Here is a 21,632-nt window from a genome sequence, read left to right as displayed (position 1 = left end):
CTCTTCCAGCTCTTTATTGACTTTTTTAATATTGGTAAAGATGTTGCCAAACACTTTCTTATTCCAAATGGAGAGATGTTGTTTAGTTATCTTATTTTTAAGAATGACATTAATATCAGGCAAGTCATGAGAAATAGAATTCCAAACAGTATCTATAACAGGCATGCAAGTACTATCAGTGAACCACATGTTATAAAATTTAAAAGGTTTTTCATGTTCTCCTCTAATATCATCTTTATCATTAAGATTTATCATGATGGCCAGGTGATCAGAACTAGCATTTACCACATTGATCTTTACTTTATCATCTCGATCATCAGCGTGTCTTTTTAGTCGACTAAGTATAAACTCGAATAAAAAAACACGACTAGTACATAGTAGTAATAATCAATCATCTACGTGGGCTATACTGTATAGTACATACACGAGTCGATATAACTTATACTATTTGGTGCGACGATATTTTGAAATTTAGACATGTATTCTGATAGCCCACCATAACAATTGGGATGTAGTATAAGTCGTACGTGGGTGAATTGGTCCGGCCCAGAAAATAAAACACGAACTCAAAACAAAACAAAACAAAACAGATTTATTATCATCGTAAGTCGTAACCCCCAAACCGTCGAACAAAGAAAGAAACAAGGTGCGTGCGATTGGATTTGTTTGTGATTAAAATTCCACTTCTTCTTTAACGATTTATTTATTATTATTATTATTGTCAGAGTGAAAAGTAAAATGAGGATGAGGAAGAAAGTGAGGCCATTATTAGATTGCAATTCTTTGCCACCCGACGAAGAAGAAGAAGAAGAAGAAGAAGAAGAAGAAGTAGAATTTGAAGAAGAAGATGAAGAAGATGATGATGTTGATTTCAACCCATTTATCAAGGACCATCCTTGTTCACCCGAAGCCTCCTCTAGTCTCAGCTCTGAAAACGAACATTTATCACCCATTGCTACTACTACTACTAATAATAATGAAGGAGCACCACCACATTCACCACCACCTAAAAAGAGGAAATTTCCTGAACCCGACGAGAATCATATTATTACTTTGGATACTGGAAATGATGATCATATTATTATGGAATTGGATAATGAGGATGCTATTTGTAGACGCACTCGGGCTCGTTATTCGCTTGCCAATTTTTCACTTGATGAGCTGGAGACGTTTCTCCAGGGAACGGATGATGATGAGGAATGTAATGTTGACGACGAACAAGAGTACCGTAAGTTTCTTGCTGCTGTATTACTGGGTGGGGGAGAAAGCGAAGACCAGTGTGTAGAGGAAAATGGAAATGTAGATGATGAAGATGAAGATAATGATGCCGACTTTGAGGTTGAAATTGAAGAGGCACTCGATAATAGTGATCTTGATGAAAACTTGGAGAGAAAGAAGAGAGGAGGTCGGCCTCAGACTAGACAGAACAGAAAGTTCTTAGGGCAAGGTAACAGACCGTTGCGTCCTCTAATACCCCTTGTACCTTATCCTGCACTTACTTGGAAATATTCATTGCCTGAGAGCTCTCCGAAAGCTGGCGGTACACTAAGCGGCTTCACTCCACATCAAATAGGGCAGTTACATTGTTTAATACACGAGCATACTCAGCTTCTTGTTCAGGTGTTCTCTCTGTCTGTTCTTGATCCTTCTCGTCAGGAAATTGCTGTTGAAACTCGAAGATTGTTATCAGAATTGGTTCATAGTCGAGACAAAGTATTATTGTCACAGAGAAAGGTTCCCTATCCTGATTATTGCTTTCGCCCTCCTTACATCCAGCCATCAGCGTCTGATCAGTTGCCTTTCCCTGTTGGCGAAACCTCTTCACCTGGTCCACAAAAAGAAGTCCGTCCCATGAGCAAGGATTGTCAGTGGGTGCCTCGAGTAACTGGTCAGGTACTATCAATTCTCGATGCAGCGCCTCTTAGTTTAGTAGGGAGCTATATTGCCGATGTTTCAAAAGGTAGGTGGAATATATATAGTTGACATATATTCGATAACAAACAGTAGACTTTCTCATAGTTCTGATATTTTTACTTGTTGCTTTTTGATTATGACCCATCTCGCAGCCGTTAAAGAGAATCAACTGTGTTATGTAGAAGCTTTGGGTGGCGACCGATATGCGAAAGAACCTCTTTTTCCCGTTTGTGACATCCCCCCATCTCGCGAGGCTAATGGCAAATCCTTGAGAGGAGCTACTTCCCACAAACCCAGTGCGGTTTCATCATCTTCGAACCCTAATCAGCCACCTAAGAAGACCCTGGCTGCTACACTTGTGGAAAAAACCAAGAAGCAATCAATTGCTCCTGCCCCAAAGAGAATTGTTTCACTGGCACAGAGATTTTACCCGTTATTCAATCCAGCATTATATCCACATAAGCCGCCTCCGCCGTCAGTTGCAAATAGGGTGCTTTTCACTGATACAGAGGACGAGTGAGTTTAATATGCTTGTACTCCTGTTGTTACCCTACTCTTGCCCATTATAATAGTGGGACATCTTCTAGTTACTGGTTTTGCATGTCGTTACTCTTCTCTCCTATATCACCACCACCAGTTTTTGAAGATACTGTATTCTGGTTTTTTGTAGCTTCTATAGGTCATTAGCTGTGCATGTTATTTATGTTTTGTATGCCTGTTATGTTGTATCTTCTTATTTTCTATTGTTATTATCTTTATATTCACATTTTTTCTATAGTTAAGACATTATTACCCTAAATCCTTAAATGCCCCTTAGCCAGCTGAAGGTGGGATTTGATCCCAAGACCCTGGACCCAAATTTTTATGGTATGCTCTAGCTTCTATTACCTAGTGTAAGGTGAATCTCTCCATCACCTCCGTATCTCTTCTATAATAAATGCCTGCATTTTAGAAAGTAAAAAAAGAAAATTCTGTTTTCATGACCACAATTAGTTGGCAGATATAGTGGGATGGTCAAAGGTCTATACCACATTACCACCTCAATTTCACATTAGCTAAGCACTTCAGTTAGTCAGTGAGGTGGGAAGGTTAGAGGTCATTATCATTTACTTGACATGCACTTCAGTTAATCAGTTATTTGTGACAAATCTAATCAGTTTATGGAAATTTGTTCGTTTTGAGTTCTGTGGAATGATCTTCAGTTTATGGTTTCTGTCTCATGTGATTTGTATTGAAATACCTAAGATCAGACATGGATGGCTTGCATTTATGTGCATGACTAATATAAGATAAGACTCAATTAGGTGACATTCTTTACAACTTCAATGCATGTTTCTATTCAGTTTTTTTGTTTTAATTTTCAGACATGAAATTCTAGCTTTGATTCCTTTAAAGGTTTATTAGCGCAGCATTCTCTTTACAATGTCATGGATTGGTGGTTATATTTTCTGTTTTCATGTTTTGCATCCCTGAATGTTTAAATCTGTTACCTTTAAAAAAAAAATTACCAAAGGGAAAATGATTATTTCTAATGGTTTTCTGTTCGTTATGTTCTTCGGATGTGTTTCACAGGTTACTTGCAATGGGCATGATGGAGTATAACACTGACTGGAAGGCAATTCAGCAACGCTATCTACCGTGCAAATCCAAGCATCAGGTTGTTACATTTCTTAAATTTGTGGCATGTCATAGGTTCAGTTCTCCAGTTCTCTTTCTCTCCCCCTGTTTTTCCCCGTGTTATTGTACACCTCTTTGTTATTGGGTATTATTTCTATTGTTCTCTTACCCATTCTTGTTTATACTGATTTTGATTTTTTTTCCCCTAATGGTTCTATTTGTAAATACTTTTTGTTCATCTCTATGAAATTTTCGTTTTTACGTTTATTTATTTATTTAATAATTTATTATTTCCTCAGTTTTTCGTTTTGGTAGTTCAGCTAAAATTGTGAAGATTGATATCTATTGAGTACTTTCTGAATGATTGGAAGAGCAGCATCACTTAATTTGTCTGTGCCGTTAAAAGTGGAGATTCATGAGGCCAATCAAATAGAAGCTCCTTGATCTCAATAATGACTCGATGAGTGTCACACTCTGTTCATACATAATGCATCTATTTTGGTTATTATCTTTACCCTCTTTCTTTTTTTTTTGTTGATTTTGAGAGTCCTTCATGCATCATAGTCGTCTACACGAAGAAGAAAATTTTGGAGGGTATCCTTTTTTTTCCAAATACTCGTTCTTGGCCAAATTGTAACTTTAATAGTTAGTTCGACCAGTTTTAATCTTTAGTTACTAATTCAGCGATCTTCCTTGTTTGAAGCTTTTATGGCATGACACGGATGATAAGCTGGATTATTTGTTGCCGCACTATTCTATTATTATGTTTGATTGAATATGTCATTGTTATTTATCTGGACTTAAATTAAAGTAACAGGCAACATCATGTTGAACTGTGATCCAAAACACATTCTCAGTGGCAATAGAAGAACAAAACAAGTATAGAAATTTAGATTTCTTTGTTCCAACAAATATAATTTAAAATAACATGGATAAAAGAGGTTGAAACTTGATGCGGGAGATCTTAGCGTTCCTGTTGGTCGTCTAAGGATAATGATAAAGTCAATTGTTATTTTGCACTATAAAGTTGTGTACAGACTTGCTATCTTCAGATCTATTCTTAAACTTGTACGGTCACTGGTACTCTGTGTTTTTACTTATTTCCGAGGGGAATAGTTACAGGACATATCTACATTGTTGTGTATTATTAGTCTAGCTGTTTGATACCTTGTAACTCTTGTGTTGCAGATCTTTGTTAGGCAGAAAAACCGCTGTTCTTCTAAAGCACCTGAGAATCCTATAAAGGTATATTTGCGTTACCTTGCATATCAAACAACATATGCCCCTGAATGGCGAGGGATAGAGTCACATTCATTAGAGCCACATTATGCACACATTTAAGAAAAATGTGGACTTGAAAGTTGAATTGAGGGCGGTTTTTTTACATATATGATCCCCCCACTATGGAGAACATGCTTACAAAAATTCAGCTTATTCAAAGAATTCTAATCATATCAAAAGTTGTTATGAAATCCGAGAGTTTTGGACCGTTAGATAGAAGTTCAGAAATGACTACTAATTTTGACCAGGTTAAACATATCCAAACAGGATAATTTTTTGTGAGAATGATCTTCAATGTGGGCAAATCTTATCCACAAAAACCCAGACTTAATTCATTTGTATGTCGAAAATGTGGGCATGATATGGCATAATGAATGTGGGTCTATCCCTCCCTATATATATATTTAACTAAATGATAAAATATTTATTTTTGCTTCATTTTAGTGTACTACCTTCTTATTTTCTTGTGTTTATATGATTTTATCAATTGTTAAATTTTTGAAGTTTCATAAGTCATCCTATTTTAACCAGTAAGCTTAAGAAATCTGTTTATGTAGGCTGTACGGCAGATGAAGACCTCTCCTTTGACTTCAGAAGAGAAGGCTCGAATTTATGAGGTGAGTAAATAGGGTCAGGTTGTTGATTTTTCTTGTTGTTTACAATTTTTCTTATTGTTCAGAAAAATCTAAGAATATGGGTTGACTCTAATTCCAGGGTCTGAAGAGATTTAAGCTTGATTGGATGTCAGTATGGCAATTTATTGTGCCATATAGGGATCCCTCCTTGTTACCTCGGCAATGGAGGGTTGCTCTTGGAACTCAGAAGTCTTATAAGTCAGATGAAGCTAAAAAAGAGAAGCGGCGTTTATATGCCTTGCAGAAAAAAATGTCTAAATCTGCAGCTATGGCAAGTTGGCATGCTGCATCTCAGAAAGAGGTGGGTCTTTATTTATGTTATTTCTCTTTGGTGTGAACTTCCTATTCCAGGCGATTTTGGCCTCATGATCCTAATATGGATGCAGGATAATCTGGTTAATTATTCTGTTGAAGAGGATAATTTGGTTAATAATTCTGCTGAAGAGGATAATCTGGTTAATAATTCTGCTGAAGAGGAGAATCCGGTTAATAATTCTTCTGAAGAGGAGAAAAGTGGAAATGATAATGTGGACGATGAGGATGAAGCGTATGTGCATGAAGCCTTTTTAGGAGATTGGAGACCTGCAAACGCAAGAGTCGACTCAGATAAATTTACTCCAACCAGCAACGATAGAAGTGATTTGCGACCTGGTATTTTGCAACCACGAGACCGTGTTTATGTCAGTGGTTTACCAGCTGGTTGTCTGTCTGGAGAACTGCCACATCTAGATGGTTACACTCGTGAATATCTTTCTTCCAAGTTCCCACAATATTTTCAGAAAATTTCTCATTTGACTCATATTACATATAATACATCTTATGCCGTGGCTTCCAATCATTTCAGTCCACATTTCTTGTCCCAATCCTCCAAGAGCCTTGCCAGTTTGCGGCCACGTAGAGTTCGTAAAAGGAATGATGCCCGGCCTGTTAAGTTAGCACCTGACTTACCCCCTGTGAACCTTCCCCCATCTGTTCGTGTGCTTTCCCAGTCGGCTTTTAAAAGTTATCATTGTGTATCGTCTCATTCTACTGTGATAACTAGTAGTGGTACTGATGCCGAAAATCTGGTCCGAAGGTCACCTCATCTTGCCAAAACAGGGAGGAGGGTTTCAGTCAATGATGTGAACAAAACTACTCCCTCCCATCACAGTATCATTACTCAATGTCCTCAAGATCCAGGAGGCCGTTCGGATCAACCTGTTAGAGAGGAAAGTGGCACTGAATCAGATCTTCAGATGCATCCTTTGCTGTTACAGGCCCCAGAAGATGGGCATTTGGCATACTGCCCAATAGTCTCTAGTACATCTAATATATTCAATTCCACAGCAGGAAATCAGCTTCAAGAAAACTTCAAGCAATTTTGTAAGCCATCACGTGCCAGTTCAACAGTTGATAGCTTCTACAAATTGCTAAGTTCAGATAAGTCCAAAAAATCAAGTGGTATTGACTTTCATCCACTTTTGCAAAGGAAAGATGCGGTGTATAAGGATTCATCAATTGTTTCCGCTGATTACACGCCAGTGAATTTAGAACCATTTCGACAAAATTTGGATCAACCTCAAAATTCTCCCCAATCTGTTATGACTGCACCACATGCCACCAGTTATCCACAAGCTTTTGTAGCTAAGCCTACCAGCCCATACGAGAAGTCAAGTGAACTGGACTTAGAGATACATTTGAGTTCTACATCAAGGAAAGAAAAAGTTGCACAGGGCAGAAAAGTAACTGAACACAATCATAATGCTTCAAAACATTGTTTCCGGGATGGTGGAAGCCTAACAGAAGCCCATAAAGTGAATAATTTGTCCAAAGAAAGATGTGAAAGTTGCTCTACAGCATCCATAGCAAGAAGTTCCAGCAGTCAACTGCGTGTCCTGGGTGATCATGAACTGGTTCCACCGAACAATAGAAGTGGAGATACCGAAGGTAATGTTGGCGATCAGTCTCTTCCAGAAATAGTTATGGAACAGGAAGAGTTGAGCGACTCAGAGGACGAAATTGGAGAAGATGTAGAGTTTGAGTGTGAAGAGATTGATGATTCTGACAAAGAAGAATACGATACTGAACAGCTTGTCACCACTAAGGTACATATCTTTCTCTTTTATGATTGTGCAGTTCTTGTGTACTGGATATTTTTGTTTGTCTGTTTATCTGCTATGTGTAATTTATGTTAAGTTTAATTCCATGGATTGATATCTTACCCAGGTATTCCTGATAAAAGGTCCATCAATCCATCAATCATTTCTATAGGAAGATGGTTTAATTTCAAGATATCATAGAATTTTACCCGCTATACTGTATTTTGTATAACTGAGTTTGTTTGAAAGCATTCTCTTGCCATTTGTTTATTTCTTTCATACTACTGAAATTTGTTTTCAAAATTTTGGGGGTATCTATTCATAGATGAATTATTTTTTAAATGTTCTATTTCTAAGTTGACCATTAACACTCTATCCAACCAAGAAAATGTGTCCTCTGACTATGATATTACATATATTATTGCTACTACTACTATTACTATCATCATCATCATCATCATCTTGGTGTAGTTACACCAAGTGAGTATAAATATAAGTTAGGTTTGCCGTGCCGGTGTCCGCAACTGCATCGTCTGTGCTTCTTAGGTAGGACGCGGACACGGTGAGGACGCAGATTTCAAATAACATTTTAAAATATATTTTATATTGATATAACATTAGATTGTAAGTCATATATCATAATATTCCAAATTTCATAACCACAGGAACAATAAAAAGAGTCATAAAGTCACCTCACATAACTAATAAGTCATGCTCATAACATAATTAAGGCCATAGGAGGCATAAGAAAAGAATTCCAAGGACACAAGAACAAAATTCTGCAGGAGAGTGCAGACTGCAGAAATGAAGGTTTTTGGAGGCGATAGGTCTGTTTGGACTTTTAGCTCTTCAAAATTCAGAATGGGGCCTTTGGGCCTATTATTTTGATATTATTATTATTATTATATTATATATTTTTTTTCATTCCCGTCCAGTCCGCATCCATGCCGTGTCCAAACTACCCTTGCACGTGGGATACACATGTGCCGCGTCGGACATGTGTTTAAGCCGCGTCCGTTGCCGTGTCCGCGTCCGACACTGACACTGACACAATGCAATTGTGTAGAGGTATCCGTGCTTTGGAGGGTGCTACCTAGGGTTTTAAAGTCATACATTCTCTTTTCTGATTTTCTTCTTCTTCTTGGGCTTTTTTTTTACCTATTTCTATATAATTTTTAAATTGCATTGAATCCATGGATTATTCAAAATGAGTCAAGTGTCCATAAATTATATTGTGATCTCAAGTGGAGCAGTATCTTTGAAATCAAACAAAAACTGTTAAAGAATAAAAAGTTTTCTAGTGCCGTCCTAATGATTTGGATTCAGTAGTACACACTACACAGTTCTGACATAGTAGGATCTTCCTTGAAGAGTGTCGCATAGATGAAAGTCTGCAACATGGTCTTCAGCGAGGAAGCAAGAGTGGATGAATCACATCAATCGGTGCTAGTAAAAGTAGAAGAGTAAAAGATAAATCCGTCACTAAGAACCCTAAAAACATCAACTTAAATCTCAAACTCTTGTAGTTATCAACCAAAATGTTTGTTAGTACACGCTTTTATTTATGATGGGGATTTGCCACAATCCTTGCCAACTCAGATATCCTAAATAAATTAAATTTTCAAAATAGCGGACTTTTTAGATGAGCGTGCTAGACTTGGCTAAGGCAGGGCAACATCCACCACCCCACTTCCCCACTTCCCCACTTTGGCTTAAGGACTACGCTTCTGTGGTGCTTTTCTTTTGTTGGGTGGCTTACTGCGTAGGATTCAAACTATTAATAACTTGAACCGGAGGGGTATAAAGAATGTGCCTCTCACTTGCATGGTTAAGGCTGCATCCTGTTCATTTCACGAAACTTGGGCGTAATCAAGTACCCTCAAGCCGCCCGCACTTGAGCAGATTGACCTGTAGTGAAAAATCTTTCAATCTTTGTCATTTAGTCGGCAAAAACATCTTTATCCATTTTACCATTTAACTCGGGAGCATCGATCTTGATGTTGTCATGTTGATTTTTCTCTGCAGGCATTCCTACTTTTTACTATCTATTAGTATATGAGCGTCTGTGAAGGAAAAGGGATGGGGTCCAGGAGACCTTACGTAGTTTATCAGTGCTTGCATACAAATGATTTTTGGGTTATTTAGATAAGGTCTTCTTGTGGATTGGGGATGGTTTCTTGTTGTTTTAGTTTGTTAGTAGATCCTATCTGCCTTTAAGATATCCTCCTCCTCGCAAGTGTTCTTGAAGTTTCTCTTAACTCAGAATAAAACCTTGTGGACTGTAATTGGACAACATATCCGTGTTTCAAACTCCCTTTTAAGCTAAGTATATTTGATCCCAGCATCGTTGGATTATTTCAAGGTCCTTACTCCTTACTGACAAACATTTTTACTTGTGAGTAAAATTGTTTTGAATTGAGACTTTTGGTTTTTAAAGTAAGTCCTTTGAAAAAGTGAAATAAAGGTACCAGGACCAGACAATGCACTCTTTTCTTTATTTACTTCATTTTTAGAATTGACTTATATTTTACTAATTGAGTGTCAATACTTGAAATAGGAACTCCCAATATTGAGTGTGGACAAAAAAAATTTAAGCGGAAGGGACTGCAAAGATCGACTATGCGTACGACGGATCTCTAGAGCTCCAAAAGAGAATGCACCTGTCACCACCCGGTCTAGCTCTCGTTCTCGTAAGTTGGGATCAGCCAGCAAAGTAAAAGATACGTCAATTTGTTCATTGCAGTTGAGTTTAGATTCATCTGCCACCCACTTGAAGTCAACTCGGAGAAAGTCAAAACGGGGATGATTTAGCTGGCAGCTTCTTTTATCTCTTCTGAAGAGATCATCCAAGACTGCTGTCAAATTTGATCATCATTGTAACAGTCCAGGAGCATCGACGATTCTAAACCGGGTGAAAGTGATGGTCTTACCACTAGGAAACCCTGGAAGCAGGTAAGGAGATGACTCAACTGCAGTATTACTAGTAAACCGGTGGAAGCATTGATTCGGATATGCAGGTGGAAGAACACACAAATAGGGGCAGACCGCCATATTCGAGTTTACCCCACTCGTGGAATAGCTCAGTTGGCTAGAGAAGATAGTGCTTCAAATAAGGCTGCAGATTTGATTTGCTTTGGTTCTAATCCATACAGGTTAAATATTTTTTTCTATAGTAATTTTTGTATGCATGTCAAGTCATTTTGTTGTAGATATAATTTCATAACAATGCCATGAGTAGTTTTCCTATGGTCCTATTGATGTTCAGTTTTTGCAACATTATCGGAGAGGTGTAGCTAGTTCATGTCTTTGATTTCGCCTGTCTCTGCAGTCATAGACAGGACGGTACTCTTGGAAAGATAGAATATGGACTCCTGGAAAGATGGAATATCAACGAGTGAACATTTTTTTTCTTTTTTGACGATTAAGTGGGATTATATCTTTGATACGCAATACGTAGTCAATCTTCCATTACAATTTTGCCAAGTCTTTCATCAAAAGAGGATGGAACATCAACACATAGCTACATTTATTAAGTACACGGGGAGGCCACAATCATCAGCCTTATTAGTCTCCCTGTAAACATGCTTGAATTCAACATATTCAAAAGCAGGAACCATGGAAAGATGGATTCTAATACATTCATACCGAACCACGAAGGTTCCTCCATTCTCTTGATTGTCTGTGGCTGTGCAACACGCATAAAGTCCGATATCACTTCCACTTGTGTTTATAATGCAGCGTCTTGCAAACATGTAATACCTCTTTAATGGCTAACAGTTCTTGGTAGACCACTGAAACATTGGTGTTGTATCCAGCATTCCAGTGTTAGTAAGCACACTGTTCCCCATTTCATCCCTAATAATTTCCCCAATTCCCAGTGTCCTTGTTCTACTGCCACATCAGCATCTAATTTGACTCTCCTGTAGCTAATGCCCTTCATAGTAGTAATAACTCTCAATCGGTTCAACAGGATTTGGTTAACAACAGTATTAGAGACACGGATACCCTAAACATTTGGGATGGTTCACAACGATCCTAAAATGTTGGTGCTTAGCAAACTCCAGGTAGTCTTAGAGAGCATAAAATGACGAGGTTGCCAAAGCACACTGAATAAGATCTTATATTCTAACAACGATTATGATGTACAAAAGTGAGATTTGTTCCCTTCAAAAAGGACTTCGTTGTAATGTTCAGTTGCGAAACCATGTTGGTGGTGATTCTAATTATGAATCCCTTGTCAACAGCAACAGGGATACGCGGTTCTAGTCGTGTCAAACATTTTGAGCCACGAAGAAGTTCTTTGGAAGTCAATTTCCAATGAAATGAACATGAAACACCTAGCTTCAAGTAAATTTTCTACTATGTCTTCTGTCTTCCCAACTTTCCGTTGTCTCTGTGTCCATAAAATTATATTATATATATCAAGAACTCGATTTAGGCCAGACTTTCTCTTAAAATAACATGTCCATTACATATTGGGCAGTTTATATAGTGCCTTAAATAATTTATATAGTGTCTTGATTTTTTGTTTTAATTTACACTTACTAACTTATTTACACTATATAAAATGTGCAAGACACTATATAATATTTTCGTTTAAGAGAAATCCTGAGATTTAAGTCTTATAGGAGTTATAAACTGAAGCGTTAGACACTTACTACGTCTTTTTTAAAATTAACCGAGTACTGCAGCATATGTTTCACTTTGGTTTGGTGTTAAGTTTTAAATTCCTTCACTCAAATTGTAAAGATAAGAGTTAACAATTTTTTTTTTGTAAAGATAAGCAAGAGTTGGAAAAGAAAAACAGAAACTCGTGTCAAGTGTCATAACGTGGGGGTACTGCGTGAACATGTACTGCCAACTGGTGCCATGTGTCTTCTCATTTCTGGCTGAGCACCATGTGTCTCCGAACAGCCTTTACTGCTAATATATATGTACGTAGTAGTGGAATGTAACTGTGAAAGATAAAGTGGATGCAGAAATATCAGAATCTTAGAAGTGTGACACAGATTTACACATCAATTTTCAAGTTAATCTTGTTATCAGCGAACTGGAAATTTTGTGAAGTAATTCACTTCAATTATATGATGGCTTCTAAAGCAACGGTGAGTGCGTAGAAAATATCTCCATATACAGTTACCAAAAGTTCAAGTTAGATTTGTATAATCAAGAAATTTACTCCCGCCTGTGCGTGCATAATGCATTGTTGAAACAAATTTTTGGTGCAGGCATATTGGAGATCAATGATGATGAGTAGAATGGGAGGAAACAGAAGAACATTTGCAAGTGCAGCTGAGTTTGTTGGTTCCCATTCTGATCAAAGAGGCAATACCAAGTTCCCAAGGTAAGAAATTGTATTACTATACGTCTATACAAGCTGTATGTACGTGTATGCATATGGTTGTCCTTGAGCATGTAGTTAAGTACAAAAGTTGTTGTACGTATTGTCGCAGGGCAATGTTGAAGGGACAGTTTGTGCCAGTGTATGTTGCGCTTGGGCTGATTATACTACAAGCGGCGATAGGATTTCATACAGTGAAGCACCACTTGAAGAACTCGCCGGCCGTACGTCTGAGCAAGAAGAGAAGAGAGACGATTCCGGAGGTGGAGGACCCTGATTCTGTGGTGGACGAGGCCCAGAAATTCATAAGCAACTCATTCTTTAGGAAGGTCGCCCACATCCAAGATTTCAAGAGAGATCCTGCGATTTCTGATCCTATTCGAGGAGACGCCTTTGCGCATCCTCCTAAAGCCGACACTATGAAATCTGTTGGAGTTGATCCTGCTGCTCATTAAACTGACTCACAGGGACTATCTTTTCTTACACATCATGTTCCGTGTAGCTTTCTTGTACGTTTTTTTTTTTGTTCTTTATAACTTGTAGGTGGTCAATGTGTCAGCAAAGCTAAATCCTTCAGTTGAATGTACATTTGTTTTATATTTATTAGTTAGCCTTACGTTGAGAGTAAGACATCCAAGCGGGGATAGCTCAGTTGGGAGAGCGTCAGACTGAAGATCTGAAGGTCGCGTGTTCGATCCACGCTCACCGCAAAGAAATTCATTTAATTTTATATTTTAAAATACTTTTTGCTTGAAAGATTTGATTAATATTATATTGATAGTCATTTTTGTTTTAAATTCTTTGCGTTTTTTGTTGCTCGGTAAGGTTAAATTCAATTAAAAATAAGAAGCTACAAATTTTATGTGTTGCCTGTGCACGCACAAGCTAAAAAAGTAAAAATGCATGTAGAGCTCATCCATTGTAACTTTGTAACGATCGTACACTCTTTACAAAAGTGTTACCAAAATCTCAAGTAAACTTGAAAAGAGGCTTACCATGCAAAGGACTGGAGGGGAACAAGAGCTGGGGAGCTAGCTAAGTATTCCCGAAGAGGCTGAGATGGGATGAGATGAGACGACCGGATAGGGACCCGGGTTCATCATCTGTCCGCCTTCTTGAAGTTCACTGTCTCCGTGAAGTGTGGTTCCTTTATCGGCTGCACGTACAGTCAGCTGAGAAGTTTGTCTCTCCGTGTCTTTCCATACATGTGTGATGATCATAGAATGTGCCTGTTGTTTGGATGTCTTTCCAAATTGCATGTAACAATGAGCATAGAGTGTGCCTTACTCTTTGTAAGAATCAAGGGTTTTGAGGCCAATATTGTTTCTACTTTCTACCAATGATGACTTTTACTCGCATAAGCTAAGAATGGATGTGGCATATTAGAGAGATTACAGTTCATTACTTGTGACGAAATTATGATGTCCGGAACCGCACCTTGCCTAATCCCTCTTAGAAGGGTTGACTCCACTCTGTAAACCTCAAGTTAGATAACCAACCCCAACGGGACCTAAAAAGAAAACCTTCCAGTCATCCATATCTAGCTCCTATATATAAGTGCAGAGCTCCCAGCCATCTCAAGTCTTAACCAGTACCAAAGGAACACGATTTTGAACCTAAACATGGCAACGAAAGTTTTGGGCTTATTTGATTCTGGAGTGTTATTCATCTTGGCAATGTTGGTGTCTGTGTCATTGGCTCAGGACATATCATGCATAAATCAGCTAGTTCCTTGCTTGGACTACCTCAATGGGACCAAGCACCCACCTAGTAGCTGCTGTGATCCTCTAAAATCCGTGATCAAGTCCGACCCACAATGCCTTTGTAACATGGTTAGCAGTAAAACCAGTTCTGCTGCTGGGCGAGCAGGCGTCAATATTACGGAAGCCCAAGAATTACCGGGTAGATGTGGGCAGAATGTTAACCCCATTGCCTGCCTTGCAAGTAAGTCTAATATCATCCCATTTTATTTTCGTTTTGGGTAGTTACGTTGTGAAGTAGACTCAGTCGAAATAATATTTTTGTCTACCACAGAGACTGATGGACATACTTTGTTTGAACCTGGCCCCATTAGATGAGCCAATTATGATCTATGGGGAAATTAGGGTCTCCTCTCTCTCCCAAAAAAAAAATAATAATAATAATAATAATAAAAATCAATTTGGGTTAACCGTATTGTTTTTGTGTGTATTTAGAGAGAAGACCCTAATTTCCCATCTAGAGTGAGTAACACTCGTTAACCCTTAAATTAAAGCTAGACTTATTAACTAGTTAGGGAGAAATAGTATTGTGGATTTGCCGATGGTGGAATATCTTGATCCGGAACTCAGGAAGGGTAATAGTTCAGAATCTCAAACTGGCTGAAATTTCAAAAGTGATAATAATAAATATGCTCGCAATATTACCAAAACTCAGAAGATTTAGGCACATAATAGAATCGTAAAAAACAACTGGTATGTCCTGTTCTGAAACGTCAAAACTGTTCAACGGATCTGGCAAGCCGATTTTCTAGTCGCAATCCACCGAAGTAAGTTGGACGATAGAAATTAAATTGAATAAGGCTTTTTGTGATGTTGTTGCAGACATGCCAAAGAACAAGAATACTTCGTCGAATGGTGCTACCAGGTTTTTCAGTGTGGATGTGATGCCAGCTCTTGCTTTATTGATGTTCATTCATGTTGTATGGGCGTCAAATAATATATAGGCCACGCCCGCTTGAGCATTTTCTACCTTCAAAATCATAATTTGGAGTGCTAACAGTATTGTTTTTATTTCTCCCAGTTTCTCATTCTAGCTATTTTGTGTTGTAATTTATTTATTTGTTGTAATATATAAAGTCCGATTACTCCGATGTCCAACTTTTTCATAGTAATGTAAATGTTTATATATATTTTTTTTCAGTCAAACTTTTGTTTATTGAGGGCTACTATGATTGAAAATATCAATGTAACTTCGACATTGTGTAGACGCGTAGCAAAGAAAACAACAGTTAAGTACATAGAAAATGTAAATAAGACTAAAAAAACATTCCCCCAAGTTTTACCCCCAGAACTTAGGCCAATTAGCTTTACCCCCTGCCCAGTTATTTTATCTAAAGGTTTATCCCCCCCCCCTCCAGAACTTAGGCCAATTAGCTTTACCCCCCAGTTATTTCATCTAGAGATTTACCCTCCAAGACCACAATATATCAAAGTCAACTGAGTTTGACCGTGATGTTTTTGGTCAAGACAAATGAAAAGACTCTAATGCCCTTTTTTAGGTATAATTACATAAATACCCTGTAACTTTGGCAAAGACAAAATTCAAATTCAAATCATCTAGGACACATGTCATGACCTTGTGAACTTTATCTGACGGCTACCACCAATCCTTATCAAATGACATCCACACCCTTAACATTATGAAATTACACCACTACTGTCACTATATCATTATCTTCTCCAAGCCATACACCACTACCACATAAAAAGACTTCATTGCCCTTTTACAGTTGGTTTTCTCCTAGCATACATATAGCTTTTAACAACCGTGAGGGTAATTATGTAATTTCATAATGATAAAGGTGTGGATGTCATTTGATAAGGATTGGTGGTAGCCGTCGGATAGAGTTCACAAGATCATGACATGTGTCCTAGATGATTTGAATTCCAATTTTGTCTTTACCAAAGTCACATGGTATTTATGTAATTATACATAGAAAAGGGCATTAAAGTCTTTTCATTTGTCTTGACTAAACATGCCAAACTCGATTGACTTGGATGTTGTTGTGGTCTTGGGGGTAAATCTCTAGATGAAAGAACTGGGGGGTAAAGCTAATTGGCCTAAGTTATGGTGGTAAACCTCTAGATGAAGCGGGGGTCGAGCCTAAGTTCCGGGGGGAGTAAAACTAGAAAACTATTAAAAGGGCAAAGGACAATGAAGTCTTTTTACATGCATTGATAAAAAAGATATGATTAAGCATGGCTGACTTGGATGTGGTGTGGGGGTAAAGCTAATTAGCCCGGGGAGGGGTAAAAGCTAGAAAATTGCTAAAAAAATACTGAGCGGATAAACATCAGTACGTACAAAAGCCAGAAATTACAATGTAAAAAAATAAACCACAGAAGCTACCCTTGACTAAGACAAAAGTTTAAATAAAATATGAAAAGAAATTTTGACCTGATAGCATAACTGATTTTTTTGTCCCACAAAAAACAAAATCTTATAACACAAAACCTGCTCAAATGGCTAACATAACACGTGTCACAAAATTAGGAATGGTTAGAACCGATGGACAACCCCGAGATCCTTTAAATATATTGCCTCTTAAAACTAGAACGTTCGATCAATATTTTTGTAAAAAAACCATATTAGGAAAAGCCTATATTTCTTCATATTCTTTATAATCTTATGCATAACTGCAATTGCTTAAAAAACTTCAACGTTGTTTCCTGCCAAAAAAAAAAAAAAAAAAAACCATTATCCTTATTCTTGTGATTTGGATCCTGATAAGTTGTTAATTTGTATGCCAAACCCCAAACACAATATGTTATGAAATGAACTCATATATGTGCTCAATAGCATTTATGATATTTAGTGCTCTAAAAGAGTCATCTAATTCTAAATAGTTCCTGTTGTAAACCCCCCCTTTATGATACTTGAGTTGTCATAGACTGCAATAATAACCTCCATTATATTTGAATGATGTTCGCGCGATTCCTACTATTTGCCTATATGATTTGCTTGAAATAAACTACCTATTTGATTGGTTATTTGAATCTCCCATGCATTGACCCTTTCAATTGTTGATGTTTTTTGTTCTTGTGCACCCATATACAAATGAGAGAGTGCAATGATCTATCAAAAACCCCTTCTCGTATTAATTAATGCAAAAACTGCTAGTTTATAGTTTACGTAGAGAATTAAACTTTTTTTTTTGTTATTTTTCTTCCTGGAACTGAATTCTACTACTTTCGTAATTCCTATGATTCTATCACAATAAAACTTGCTTGAAATAAACTACCTATTTTATTTGATTGGTTATTTGAATCACCCTTTCAATTGTTGATGTTTTGAATTATCGAAAAAAAATTATTTATGGTAGACTGAATCCCTTTTTTTCTTGTGCACCCATACTATAAATGAGAGAGTGCATACTCTAGGCTTATAAAACTTCATATGTTCTACCATAAACAAAAATCACTTATGAAAGATATTGCATGTGATTTCTGGTTTTCTCCAAATGCATATCAACATTATGAACATCTTTTGTTTCAAAAAGAGTCCACCTAGAATCATAGCATGCATGTTTACATGACATTCTCCTCAATCTGCATTTACTTTGTATCTTTGCAGGTTGTGTTCTTAAGTTTTGGTGAAAGATATGTGTCTTATATTATATTCCAATCAATCAGTTGAGAGGAATGCAAGAAAATGCAACCTGCGTAATGAAATAATTAAGTTTTCTTCTATTGACATAATCTCCGGGGGCGAGGTGTCCATGTAATAGTTTTTCTTGCCTATCCCAAAAATAAAAAAGACACGCAAAAACACCAAGGTAAGATATTTCAAGCTTTGACATCTTAATGATATGACCACGCTCATGAAGATACTCCAAACCTTTCAATGCTTCATACAAAATCTTAGAGATAATTGCCTTATCTCGAAACCCATCTGGATAAGCAGTATTGAGTATACGATGAACTTAACCCGCTTCTATATACGCTTATACAACATGACAACCCACAAATCACGATCGTTCACAAAACCACAATGGGCTTTAACAACGTTTGGGTGGTCAATCAGTTTCATCATTTTAACCTCTTGAGCAATGTTGTTCAAGTCACTTTTATCAAAATCTTGGATCTTCAATTCATAGCGAACCACTTACATATGATGTATGTCGTAGATTTAGATTTGCCCTCTCTGTTATGTATCTCAAGATATTCTAACATCTTTTTAGTAAAATATTTAGGGCTTTTTAGACTTTGGCCCTAGGCATAGTTGGTTTATTAGACTTTGGTTCAGAAAAACTTGAATATTAGACTTTAGTCCTAGTTCTGTTTGTTCACCGTTAGTTAACGTGATCAAACTCAGTTGACTTACATAGGACTGAGTTGACTAACGGTGAACAAATAGAACTAGGACTAAAGTCTAATATTCAAGCTTTTTTGGACCGAAGCCTAATAAACCAACTATGCGTAGGACCAAAGTCTAAAAAACCCAAATATAGATGAGACATGGAAGAAAATAATTGGGCATTGGTCTTAAGGGCAGGACACATTTAAGGGGGGAAATTTGTCCAAACCCCCTACTTTTGTCACCACTTTTGAATAAACCCCCTACATTTGTAAACATCACGATTTCCCATCCGTTCCGTCTAACTTCCATCCAAGTTCCGTTGGTATTTAACCTAATACCAAAAATATCCCTCAGTGATGTACATTGACTAAATTACCCTTGAAGATTTCTTTTGTCATTTTTTTTATAAATTACCCTTGAAGATTTCTTTTGTCGTTTTTTTTTTTATAAATTACCCTTGGAGAAATTGTAATGTTTACAAATGTGGGGGGTTGCCATAAATATAAAAAGCCCATACCCACAAACTAATGGCCATACCATTATTGTCCACCCTAGATGCATTGTAGTACCCCATCTTTCTTCTCCAATTCATTCTCACGAACAGAAACATAAATCTCCTTAAATTTCGTCGATTAAATTATCGATCACTCGAAACCAATCAAGACACATCACCTCTTTTACATCCAATCTTTCAATAACCCCTAAACCACTAAAACTCAATCACACTCACTTAATAAATAATACATTCTTACTAACTGATAAAAGTTAAAATGATAAAAGTTTACCTACGAAATGAACGATGAAACTCAAAACGTAAGTAAACTAAACTATCTTAAGTGCCTTATACTTTATCAAAGTTTCTACTCTCAATTCTATCGAAATAGAGTGGAGTAACAAATTCGTTTCACTCCTAGTTCTCTAGCATGGAATGCTTTCTAGTCTAATTAATCGGTCTTAAGTCTAATGAGAGCTTTACGAAGGGTGTTATACTACGATACAATATGAAATTGATTATGTTGAATTTAAACTACGAATGCTATGGAAATATGATTGTTTTCGAATCTAGATAAAGGATTAGAGGGGAATTGAATCCACCTCAAATCCAACTTAATAACCTAGCATAGATTCTTGTATCTCGATTCTCACGTTCTTACGGCAAGAATTTCGAGTTCTAATCCCTAGTGTTCATGGCATTTCTACCAAATACTAACTAGCATATATGTGAGGTCATCCACCCATTCTCATGGCGAATCACGACCTTCTAGAGTGGAATAGATTCTACAACGCTTCTACACTATACCACTAAGTTTTCATCAAAGCTTCATCAACCCCTCTAATGGAGGTTTTAGCCTTGAGTCATCAACCCATCATTTCCCATTGAATTATAACTACACATCATATTAAAATTCTAACTTAACTAATTTAACTAACAATGTTTTAATCTACTTAAACTACGAAATGATAATCAACAAGAATTAAAAATTGAAATAACAAAAATTGAAATTGACAAAATAACTATTTTATTTATCTAATCAATCAAGAACAATGATTCAAAGACTTAATCTAAAACAAGAATTGAAAATGGAACTTAAACTTAATTAATTTACTGAAAACTAGATCTAGAATTATATATATATTTTTTAGGTCTAACTAGCTACCATTAACAAAGAGTTAAGCTTTGGTTTTTATACTTTCAGATCCAAAAATCGTGCATGGGCTTGGAGCCATGTTTTGGGCCAGAAAATCAGGCCCAAAACCCAATTCTTTCAGTCCAAAAAGGCCTCTTCAGCTGCAGTTGACTTCAACAGACTTTTCATCCACTTTTGCTCCTCTGATTGGATCAAGGCTTAGACCATTGGAAAGCTCTTTCCGAGCTGGTCGTTTTGACATAAGGTAGGCCCCATTCCGAGGTCTGAGTCCAAAGATACGACCTTTGGAAGTTCTGCTGACTTGTGTGCTGTTTCTGCCCGCGTCGACTTTTCAGCTTTTGACCAGGCTTTAGAAAGGCTTTGTCTTCTTGAATCTTGGCCTTTAATCACGGAACTCCTTAGTAACCGACCTTTGCTCCTTTATCTCGCTAAAGTGGCACATTTCTGCACATAATGGACTTTGAAGCCTGAAATGCATAAAAACACGTAATCAGTGTTAACTCTTAATTATTACTCACATAATTGGTCTAATAGTATGACTGTTACAGGGTTAAAACTACAGTTTTGGGCTCTTATCACTAACTAATCAACATATATTACCATATTTTATTAACCAATCACTTAAAACCTCACTGAAACTCAAAAGAATGTTTTCATATTTTGGGAAAATAGATGTCCCATCAACCAAATTCAAGTGAGGAGACGAATTTGAAAGAGGTTGTTCATTTTTAGTGGAAGAAATTCACTAATAGACGAATTGGATTATGTTGGTATGGTTTCCAAATCATTTTTTGATAAATGGAATTGACGTCCTCACAACTCGTCTCAAAAAAGGGGGAAAAAAAAGCGATAGAAGTTGTAAGTACCCTCTGTTCCACACTTCTGATTACGCGGCGTCTACATACCCGGTCGTCCACCCCATTTCGTCCCCACACCATCAAACCGCACTCTACCGACCCAACACCCGGATCGTCTAACAAAGATCGATTCTGACCATTTATGGAAGCAAACCAACTAGCGCAATCTTAGAGCTCAGTCAATGCCACAATCACAGAGA

General features: G+C 37.2%; 3 protein-coding genes and 1 non-coding gene across 4 annotated transcripts; all 4 read left to right on the top strand.

Moving 5' to 3' along the window:
* Positions 1–534: 534 nt before the first annotated feature.
* DUO3 (Homeodomain-like superfamily protein) lies at positions 535–10,935 on the top strand. Its single transcript, XM_086559241.1, has 9 exons — positions 535–646; positions 726–1,960; positions 2,067–2,430; positions 3,487–3,571; positions 4,720–4,776; positions 5,370–5,429; positions 5,527–5,748; positions 5,834–7,531; positions 10,083–10,935. The coding sequence occupies exons 2-9, from the start codon at positions 739–741 to the stop codon at positions 10,329–10,331; spliced, it is 3,957 nt and encodes a 1,318-aa protein (XP_086415367.1). The 5' UTR covers positions 535–646; positions 726–738; the 3' UTR covers positions 10,332–10,935.
* A 1,468-nt stretch (positions 10,936–12,403) lies between these two features.
* LOC147496242 (uncharacterized) lies at positions 12,404–13,503 on the top strand. Its single transcript, XM_086559242.1, has 3 exons — positions 12,404–12,630; positions 12,754–12,869; positions 12,979–13,503. The coding sequence occupies exons 1-3, from the start codon at positions 12,499–12,501 to the stop codon at positions 13,319–13,321; spliced, it is 591 nt and encodes a 196-aa protein (XP_086415368.1). The 5' UTR covers positions 12,404–12,498; the 3' UTR covers positions 13,322–13,503.
* TRNAF-GAA (transfer RNA phenylalanine (anticodon GAA)) lies at positions 13,504–13,576 on the top strand. Its single transcript has one exon. It is a non-coding gene; the product is annotated as a tRNA-Phe (tRNA).
* Positions 13,577–14,462: 886 nt separating this feature from the next.
* Positions 14,463–15,766, top strand: LOC147496240 (Bifunctional inhibitor/lipid-transfer protein/seed storage 2S albumin superfamily protein). Its single transcript, XM_086562436.1, has 2 exons — positions 14,463–14,810; positions 15,449–15,766. Exons 1-2 carry the CDS (start codon positions 14,489–14,491, stop codon positions 15,568–15,570), a joined length of 444 nt encoding a protein of 147 aa, XP_086418562.1. The 5' UTR covers positions 14,463–14,488; the 3' UTR covers positions 15,571–15,766.
* Positions 15,767–21,632: the final 5,866 nt, after the last annotated feature.

This window comes from Coptis chinensis, chromosome 5 (genome assembly GCF_015680905.1).
Source record: "Coptis chinensis isolate HL-2020 chromosome 5, ASM1568090v1, whole genome shotgun sequence".
NCBI classification, from domain to species: Eukaryota; Viridiplantae; Streptophyta; class Magnoliopsida; order Ranunculales; family Ranunculaceae; genus Coptis; species Coptis chinensis.
The sequence above is the reverse complement of the archived record's forward strand: the minus strand, read 5'-3'. Positions and strand labels throughout refer to the sequence as shown.

Coding starts and splice junctions, on each gene's coding strand:
- DUO3 (XM_086559241.1), top strand. CDS start 739: ATGAGGATGAGGAAGAAAGTGAGGCCATTATTAGATTGCAATTCTTTG. Junction 3,572..4,719: donor CGTGCAAATCCAAGCATCAG/GTTGTTACATTT, acceptor CTTGTGTTGCAG/ATCTTTGTTAGGCAGAAAAA. Junction 5,430..5,526: donor AGAAGGCTCGAATTTATGAG/GTGAGTAAATAG, acceptor CTCTAATTCCAG/GGTCTGAAGAGATTTAAGCT.
- LOC147496242 (XM_086559242.1), top strand. CDS start 12,499: ATGCAGAAATATCAGAATCTTAGAAGTGTGACACAGATTTACACATCA. Junction 12,631..12,753: donor TGATGGCTTCTAAAGCAACG/GTGAGTGCGTAG, acceptor TTTTTGGTGCAG/GCATATTGGAGATCAATGAT. Junction 12,870..12,978: donor GGCAATACCAAGTTCCCAAG/GTAAGAAATTGT, acceptor GTATTGTCGCAG/GGCAATGTTGAAGGGACAGT.
- LOC147496240 (XM_086562436.1), top strand. CDS start 14,489: ATGGCAACGAAAGTTTTGGGCTTATTTGATTCTGGAGTGTTATTCATC. Junction 14,811..15,448: donor CCCCATTGCCTGCCTTGCAA/GTAAGTCTAATA, acceptor ATGTTGTTGCAG/ACATGCCAAAGAACAAGAAT.